This window comes from Eurypyga helias, unplaced genomic scaffold, assembly GCF_000690775.1.
Source record: "Eurypyga helias isolate BGI_N326 unplaced genomic scaffold, ASM69077v1 scaffold1498, whole genome shotgun sequence".
NCBI lineage: Eukaryota > Metazoa > Chordata > Aves > Eurypygiformes > Eurypygidae > Eurypyga > Eurypyga helias.
In genome coordinates this window covers 61,941-71,464 of record NW_010267346.1, presented here as the reverse complement: position 1 = coordinate 71,464, position 9,524 = coordinate 61,941, and the positions used below count along the sequence as shown (strand labels likewise).

The window sequence follows — 9,524 nt, the reverse complement described above, 5'->3', positions numbered from 1 at the left end:
GAAAGGTACTCAATCTGAGGTTCTGAGGCAGTTGCCAGGGAAAGAACAAATCAGGAGTGAGACAATGGATGATCAAGAGGGTTTAAAAAATAAACAGTTCACTGTTTCAGTGAACTTCAGCTCAGTGGCTGAGCGGAGCTGTGCCGCTGTATTGCTTTCAGGAGAAAGCTGGCATGCTCTTTGCTTGTTTTAAGCCTGGGCAATTGACTGTAATGTCACAAAGAAACAGCTAAGGTGAAGCAAGGAATAAACACAGAAGAATGGGAAATTGCCAGATGTTAAGCCAAAGAAGAAGTTAAACCAGTTCTAAAATTGCCAGATGTTAAGCCAAAGAAGAAATTAAACCAGTTCTAAAGATAAGGTTGATGGCTGCTGTGGAAGTTTCAGAAGGCCAGCAAAGAGGATAGTTTTGACCCTGTATTAAACATAAGGATGTGTTTGTTCTGGTGCTGGTTCTCACACTGGAACATCACCTCTCCAGCGTGTTCCGGTCTTTCTGCTGGCCGCTGCCAGCGATGCCTTTGTTAGCTAACCTTTGTTTTGTTTGCATGTGACTCAGGTAATGCCGAGCTCACGGAAATCTGGGCTCCGCATTCTTCTCCAAAGGAAATTACCGGGAGGCCCTGACTAACCACAGACATCAGCTGGTGCTCGCCATGAAACTCAAGGACAGAGAGGTAGGAAACTTAATAAATAGACCGAACTGAGAGTCGTCACTGCGTGGTTTTCTAGAGAGAAATGAATACGTTAAGAAGCTGTGTCTGTCTGCCCTGTTACTCTGAGCATTCAGAAGCTATGTGATTTCTCTTTCCAGCTGTTCACCCGCCTTTGGTGAAAGCAGCTGTTTGTACCCATAGGTAGAGTATGTGAGTGCAAGTGGCAAGATCCTTGGCTTGTCCTTCTGCCTCCCCTGCTTCGAGTCTCCATGCGGCTCTGAGCCTCTCTCCCGCTTCCCATCCATTCTGCCCACACCATGTGGGCTCTGGGGTAGAAGCTGCAGCTGAGTAGGTGTCAATGCAACAGCTCTGCAGTTGAGCACTGGCTGTCATCAGCTCTTGTTTTCCCTGTGATACAGGTGCTGCTGATCCCAACTCTCTTAGGGTGCGTCCGATGTTGAGCCTTTTCCAGACCTGAAATGAGTAGATCCCTGTCCCGAATGTTGACGTAAAATACACTTTGTTTAAAAAACAGTGAAAAGAAAAAGAATCCATGCAGAACTGAAAATAGAGTGTTGTGTAAAGCGTAAAGGTTGCTTGGACTGGATCTGCTTTGCCTTGACCGTTTACCATTCAGCTCTGGAGGTGTTATGCTGGGCTCCCTGCCAGGGCAGGGAAGCATGCTGCATGGGCTGAAGAGTCTGTCCTGAGAGATTTCTGCCCAAAGTTCACTGTAAGGACAGAATCGTAATTTCAGTGCAAGTTACAGCTACAAAAGCTGTTGCCCTGCCAGTGGATTTCCCAGCACTGTGAATGGGAAGGTGGAGGGTTTGTGGGTTGCACAGCAGGTGAAGGGAGGGACTAGAGGCAGTGGGGCAGGTGTGGATTTATGTAAACACGAGTAGTTTTGGGGAGATCTAAAGACTGGGGGAGGTCAGGTTCCCACTGGTAAGTTGTTGAAAAGATCTGTTTGAATTAGCCAGGTGGTTTACTGAAGTGTTATTTTGTAATTTAAATACCACCTCAGCCTTGGAGAGCTGTGCCTTTCCGTAGGTTGTAGAAGGACTGACGGGGGGGGACGACCTGCTAGACATTTTCATGATTATTTTACCAGCTGGAAAACCTCCTGAATCTCTCCCAATTTCCTTGTTTCCGTTCATGCAGAGCAGAAAAGCTGTTACTTATCATTGTTTTTACAGTTTTCTTGATTAGGGGTTCCCATTGCTACAAAGAGTCTGGTCTCTGTAGCTGCTTCTCCTCTGTGGTGTCCTCTAAGCAGCAGAATGCTGTTTTGGGGAAGGGGCTGAGGGAAATGGGATGAACCTCGCTGTGGGGGTGTAAGGCAGCAGCCTGTGCACCCCAGAGCCCAGGGCTGGCCCAGGGAAGCAAGTGCCTGGTGCATTTCCCTGACCTCAGGCCACCAATCTAAACAGATCCCAACGGGAGGAATCTGGGGAATGAAGGCTAATCATGATGGTTCTTAGTTTATGACACATCTGGGCACATAATTAACAGTTATTGACAACAAATGACTACTTGGTTTAGCAAGAAAGCTGAGCTGCTTGGATTTCCTGTAGGATGTAACCACAGGAAATTAATTTGGCGCTTTCTGATGACATCATCTTGACCACAGAGCTTCCTCTGAACAAAAAGCTGTTTTTCTTGGCCTCCTTTGCAGACATTTTTATAATGCAAATGTTATAAAGTTGCAGTAGTGCTGATGTGAATTCCACCAGAAGGGAATTTGGTGTGCGACTGTAATGAGGTAATTGTTTTACCTCCAACTGTACAGAGAATTGGCTTAGAAGGTAAAAAGTGCTGTGTTGTATGGGAGACTGTTACCCTCCGAGGGAGCATTGGGTTTGAGGCTGCTGAAGCAAATGTTTGTACCAGGAGCTGGATTGTGTCACCCATAAACCCGGGAGGAAGTTGCAGAGGGTCTGGCTGTAGCGTGCACATGTGTCCGTCATCCCCAAGCCTGGAGAAGGGGAACTTTGTCAGCTGAGTGGGGAGTCATATGAGCAGGTAAATGGATGGACGACTTCAAATGTTTTTCTCTCCCTGGCCCAGGGAGCCTGTGCAGCTCCTGTTACAAGCACTGTATGGTACCGAGCACAGCCCAGACATCCGGATACATACCTGCGCTTTGCAGTCACCGTGGGGGGAAAAGTACAGGCTGTTCTGTGATACTCCTGCCCAGACAAAGAACGGAGAAGTCATTGCTGGGATTTGATCTTCCTCTAGCATCTCCCAGGGACACCTTGGGGTATTGAGCATACCTGTGTTTGGTCTGTGCACACGAGTAAGCAGACTGGTTCTTAGCAAGACGGTGTAATGGCACCATGAAGGAGCCACCTCCAGGGTCATTTCAATACTTTCTGCCACAGTTAAGTGATGGGCTGGTTTTTTTTGACCAGCTGCTGTGGCTGGTCAAGAAATTCAGATGAGCTAATTCTGTGAGATTGTTTCTGAAAGAATTAGCAGACTTAAAAGTACAGCTGATTCAGGAAACTAGAAATCATCAGGGACTGGGTTTTTCTTTCCGTGCATTCTCTGGTTCCTGTGGAGCTTTGCAGATGGTCACTGTGGTCAGTAAGGTACCATCCTTAAAAGGGTGACAACAGAAGGGAGGTGCAGTAGGAGGGGGAAGGTAGGCAGGACCGTCTAGAAGGACAGGTGCCTCCCTGCTGCTGGAGGTGAGTGCAGGAGTGCAGCTCTGAGATTGTTCAGTCCTTCGGTTGAAGGACCACAGCTTGGTAGTCTGTCAGTTCTCTGTGAAGGTGAAGCAGAGCAGATTTCAGCGTGGGCTGTGTTGGCCTGCCACGGACCCTGGGAATGTACTCAAGTTGAGAATCCTGAAGTCTGTGCTGCTGCTCTTCTTACAGTGATGTCTCCTGTACTAGCTGAAGTGATGTTGATGTGGATATGCCTATCCGTGCTTCAGCCATGCCGCTGATGACTGACCTGTGGCTTTATGGCCCTTTATGGCCCCCAGGTAGGTGGCACAGAGTTTGGCCACACCTGAAGTGAATGGGGTGCTCAGCAGCTCATCTGAAGGGGGAGCAATCCCAGGGCTGGTGGGACCGTAGCTCTGTGCATGTGTGCGTGTTGGGGAGCTCGTCTTTGGGCGGCTCCATCAGCACTAGCTCCAACTAAGGCCCACTTAATGAGTGCACAGAGGTGGAAATAAAACACTCCTGGGCTGGTGCGACCCCTGGGTACAGGCTTGGCTTTTCCTTTCTTCCTCAGAGCCAGCTGCAGAGCATTAGATTAACCACTCCTGTCCTGAATAATGGCACGCTGTCCTGCACGGTGGTTAGTGCTTCTGATGAGGGATGAGAGGAAGCGCTCTCTGAGCCGTCCTGGCTACGGTGAACTGTTGACTTTGCCTCGCTGCTCGACGATGCACAGATAAAGAGTTACAGCCCTGCCCTGTGCCAGCAGTAACCTCACATTCTTGTGACGTATTCTGTACTTTCTGTTATTAAAATGTCAGTGCACATTGTCCATTGGCTCATGTGCTGAGGAAAATACATGCTGGTAGCTTGGGCTGCTGCTCTTTTTTCCTGTTTCTACATAGTGCCCATGAAAGGTCCGTGTCCCTGTTCCTCTCCGTCTCTAGCTGCTCCGCAGGTGTGCGGAACTGTGTTGTGCTAGGAATTCTGTATGGCCAGAGTGCCAAGGCAGAGCTAACGGCAGGTGATCTCTCAGGACCAGTTGGAGTGGCATTTTTGGATGACCATTTGGAAGGACCTCTGTTGCTTCCAAAGCATTTAATTTAGAAAAATACTACTTGAGGGAGTGTTCGGAAGCTGTGAGGACTGACAAGCAGAAAGGGAAAGGGAGGCTGTGAAGCCCCTCCTGGGGTTCACTGTCCAAACCCTCACATAAGTTGTGCTTGAATCTTGTCTTGCAGAGGCCACCGATACCGCAGGGACTCCGCAATGTAATAGCTCCACTCTCTCCAGGGCTGTCAGACGCCTTCTATTACAGCCCTGCATTCAAAAATAGCAGGGCAGTAAGGCAAAATCATAAACTAACCATAATAAAATTAATGCTTGTGTGAAAGTGCATTGCCAGTGCTGGGCTTTTGGGAAGGACGATGTTGCCAGGAAGCCACTGGGTGCTGGCAGCTCCTCTGTGCTGGCTGCCCGGCACGTTTGGAGCTGAGCTGGGCCTTTCCTTAGAGAAGCAGCATCCCTCTTCACTAGGCGGGAATGAACAGAAGGTGTTGGGTGAGGAAGAGGATTGTTTGTGCCCCTGAACGCTCCCTGGGGCTGGGATGAAGATGCAGCTGAACGACTCGAGTGTTTCCTGCTGCCCCTTTTCTCAGGGAGCATGACGTGGGAAGGGTGGTGGGGCCCAGGGGAGAGCAGAGGACAGACTGATGGATTTTCAGTGCTAGCTTGCCCCTGCATTGACTCAGGATGCCCAGCAGCTTGCAGCAATTATTCCTGGCCCAGTTTTGAAGGGATTTCCCTCTGCCTGCCCTCTAGAAGCAGCTACTCCTGGAAGGAGTGCATGCAGAACTGGCCGGGGCGCAATGCCCTCTTGTTACTGACCGTTTGTTTCTGTGGCCACTGGCTGCTGCACTTGGGTATCTCCACAAGCACATGTGGCTCTGAGAATTGTCTGCAGCAGGTGGGTGTGCTCAGCAAAAAGACTGATGAACTAGAATTTACTGCCTTGAGGTGTTTTAAAATAATTGCCAAGTGTAAGGCAGAGTTCATTTTTGCAGCTTCGGCAGTTTTTTTTCAGAAAGGCTGTCTATTTGCAGGAAAAGGGAATGATGAAAATAATTAGAACTAGAATAGGACAAAGGTATTTATTAAGCAGGCTTTCATGGATTTTCTGTGTCACCTTGCTCTTACGTATCTATGGAAATTACTGTGTGGTAGGGGAAATATCAGCATGCAGAAGTTCCTGTTATAAAGAAAAACCATGGGCTGAAAGTCCAGGAGACTTAAGCCAGTTAGGTGCTAGGCTTTCTGCTGCAGGGAGAGCATTGCCATGGAGCTGACTGCAGTGAGAGGCCTTTGCTGGCAGCAGAGGACTGTCATGGGATGCTGTCAGGGATAACTGTCTGCTGTGCGTCTCTGGAGGAGCATTGGTGAAGTATGATTGCTGTGACAGATATAATCAGTGTCTGGATTCACTTGGGAATTTGCAGATTCTGCAAGTGCCTGAACATACTTTGTGTGCAGCTCAGCCACTGGTGGTTTGTGATTTTGGTAGTTTTTCCCAGTCTCCTCTAAAGTGTGCCTGAGCCAGCAGTGGAACACAGCATAAAGCTCCTACGTTTTGTAAACTACAGCTACTTACTGTCAGGCTTGTTCCTGAGTCAGAGATCAAATTTCACTTTCTTACTTCCAGAAGGACATGCAGAAGGAAAGATAGATCATTCCTTCCTACTGCAATCTGTAAATTCTGTAAAGACAAGGTTTTCTGCCCCTTCCTGAAGGGAGGGGGAAATGCTTTCCAGGTGTCCTTCCTGCAATGCTTTGTCTGTAAAGGCCACATCTTCAGCAAATAGCAAAGCTTTAAGTAGTTAGCCTTTTGCCTGAACTCCTTGCGTACATTATAGCACAGGGCAAAAGAATATATTTTTTGTATTTCATGTTCTTTGCTAATCATTTTAGAAATATCTGTTCTGCTGAGTTAGATAAGAAGATTGGAACACTGAGTTAGAAGTGGCACAGCTGTCCTTCAGGAATGACTCTGTCTTTATTCTTCCTAAAATACAACCCATGGGGCCATCCGGTGTGCTCTGAACCTTGCCTCCAGTACCCTGAGCTGCCCTGCTCTGGGATGGTTGTGCAGAGGCTGGGGTGCTGCCAGTGCCAAAAACTGGGCACCCTCGGCTCTGCCAGCTGAATGGCTCCAAGGAAACGTGCCGGGGTGTTGTCGGGTCTGGCTCATGCTTGCGCAAGGTGTGTGTGCCCCTAGCTGAACTTCTTCCTGAATGAATGGCGTGAGAGCTTGTCCGACGTGTGGAGTGCCTCCCTGGCTGCCTGCCTGCATCACTTCCTGGCCCAGAACGATTTCTGTGCTTGGACTGTGCTGGCAGCCACAGGGCTCCTGACAGAGATGAAATTACAACTGTTTGTACTTTGGTTGTGTGGGTCCTCGTGCTTGCAACGTGCTGCAGATTTGGCTGGAAGCATGAATCTCTGCAACCCTTCCTCTCTGGAGAAACCCTCACAGGGCATGTCAGCATGGAATGAGCTCATCGGAACATGTGCAGCTGGTTAGCTGTGGGCCAGGTTCCCCTCCTGGTTACCTTGTCAGGCATCCAGAGTCCTTCCACAGCTGTGTAGACTTTCCCCCAGGTCTGCACTGCTGCAGCCCGTCTCTGGGATGAAGCTGGAGTAGAGCTCGGGCTCAGCAGCGAGCACAGCCCTCCCTCACCGCAGTGCCAGTGCCTGACCTGGCAGCTGGGATCCCAGCAGCCGGCACATTCCAGCACGTGGCTGTGCTGGGCCACGTCCTTGCAGAGTCCGTGGTGCTGCTTTGCTGGCACCCAGCTCTGTCGTTGCAGTTGTGCCCAGAGCAAGCCCAGTCGCTTCCCAGAGAGCGGCGTGGTGCAGGCCATCCTGGAAGGCTTCGTGAGACACCAGCTCGCTGAAGGCTGGCTGGGGTCCTGTAGCTGGTCATTAGTGCATATCTTGTGGGATGTACTGGTCTCTTACTACCCCCTTCCACTTCCCAGTCACAGCCCGAGCTCACTGAGAATGAAACATTGCACATGTGTGGGATTTCTTTTCTTATAATTGTTGATAATTTTTTAAGAGAATTTGAGAAATGTATGCTGTGAGGTAAAGACTCTACGGCTTAGCTAACATGCGCTTGCAAAATCTCCTTTAGTCTCATTTCTGTAGCACATCTTTAGGAAAATTGGAAGCACACCCAGACCTTCTGTACTGCTTAGAGAAACAGGCCCTTTCTGTGTCTGCCTGTTCTTCCAGAGCAGTATCTTAACTGCTGCCAAGAAACCCCGTTTACCCTTCTGCTCATGTTTTGAGTTACTTGGGTGCACAGCATTAGGCTGGGTGCTGCTCCTATTCTGTGCAGAATTTAACCTTGCATGGGTTATCCTTCACAGCGGTGATCCTTTTCCATTGCATTCCGGTGGCTTTCAGGTGTTTTGAAACAGAATTTCTCCTAAGGCCAACTTTGTCTCTTTCTCACTGAAAATCCTGCAGCGCTCATCACCTGGTTGCTTCCTGGTTTGTCCTTCATTATCATCAGTCTCAGATGCGGTGCTTCAGATCGGATTAAGTCATTAACCGCAGCTTGAGGGAGCCCACGGCAGTTTCTCTGCCCGTGGCATTCGCGTGGGACTCAGCCATATGAAGAGGTGGTCTGGCCCTGCGGCTCCCAAAGTTTTCAGAAAGGAAACATCTGAAAATCTGATGACCGCTGTTACCTTACGTTTGCAAGCAGTCTGGAAAATGAGGACAGGATATAAATACCTCACAAATGAGAACTGGAAAGAGTCTTCAGGCTAAAGCAATTTGTCATGCATGAAAACATTGACTAAGATGTCAGAAACAGGCTGTGGAGGCGAAAGTAGGAAAAGTAGTTCTTGCTGTGGTAAGCAACAGAGCTTTGCAGAAAACCAGCAGAGAAGGTATTTGTTTCTCTGTTTTTCTATTTTATGTCCCTTTTCCTCTTTTGTAGTGAAGCCATGGCTTCATAATAATTTATTACGTAGTTGTCTGCCAGAAATGGATTATCTGTTGCCTGTAGAAGCATGAACAGGAAAGAAGAGGAGCATAAACCTTCCTTACAGCTTTATCACATCTGACTGGAGTTCCAGAAGTGAGGAACACGCCAAGGAGGGCTTTGCTAATTGATAATCTATATTAGTGGTTAATGCAGCCACTGCTAATAGCAGCGCAGGAAAGACAAGTTTAGGGTGTGACCACTGCTACTGGGTTAAAGAGCAAATAGCTGTCACTTCTTGAGCTTTTTCAGTAGAAGATTGGAAACAATATGAGAGCTTTTGTTAAGAAGTTAGTCTCTCTCTGTTACTGGTACCACAAGAACATCAAGAGGCTACAGCCTGTTGCATAAACACTGTGAGTATGTGTTGTGGAGATGGTACCTTTGCCAGTGTGTCCTCCTATTCTTCTGTCAAAAACCCCTCAGTACCTTATCCAAAAGGCCAAGCAGTGAGAAGATAAATGGGTGACTGGTGCATCTGTATTCACGCACATTTTTAGTGCCTGGGATTACCTCTTCACTCTTGTTTCTCCATTATGCCTTTTGTTTTTCTCTGGGGATCTTTTAAGGGATCTTTTGAGTCTTGGAGGTACTTTCAAGAAATTGAAACAAGCTGGTTTTTGATTCAGGCTCTGTGTGGGAAACGGTTTTCCAAATCTCATGATGCTTTACACAGGATTTACAAACAACAGAATGGTTGATCAGGCTGCTAATCACTCAAGCCAAAGACTGCTCCCAGTCTCTGCTCTCTGAAGAGGTGAGACACCAGTGTCATTTCCTAGGAGATCAGTGGAAAATTACCTGCAGAAACCAGAAACTGGTAAAAAGATCAGGCCCTTTGCAGTTCAGGGGCTGGATACTTGTAGAAAGGGTCACTTTTCCTTGGAAAGTTGTCTCGCCTGAGCCCTTGCACAAAGCCTGGCATCACAGAGCCTGCTCTCTTGGTGGCTTTAATACATATTTTCATTATTACTGGGGGTAAGCTGCCGAGAGTCACTCACTGCCCAGTGTTCAGCTTCAGCCCTCTCTCCCAGGAGGGTGCTGTCAGGAATGGGTGAAGTCCAGGTGCACGGCTGGCTGGGTTGGCAAAAGTGTCCTGGATGGCAGCTGCGGTTGTGGAGGGGCCCAGCAGGATTTCTGGGG

The 9,524-nt window shown here is 48.5% G+C and overlaps 1 protein-coding gene across 1 annotated transcript in view; it reads left to right on the top strand.

The window, feature by feature from the left end:
- TTC28 (tetratricopeptide repeat domain 28) overlaps positions 1-9,524 on the top strand; it is a gene marked incomplete at its 5' end in the record, with an annotated part of 66,743 nt that overhangs the window by 3,382 nt on the left and 53,837 nt on the right. The window contains 1 exon segment of the mRNA XM_010157363.1: positions 560-677. Within this exon segment, the coding sequence (XP_010155665.1) occupies positions 560-677 (118 nt within the window).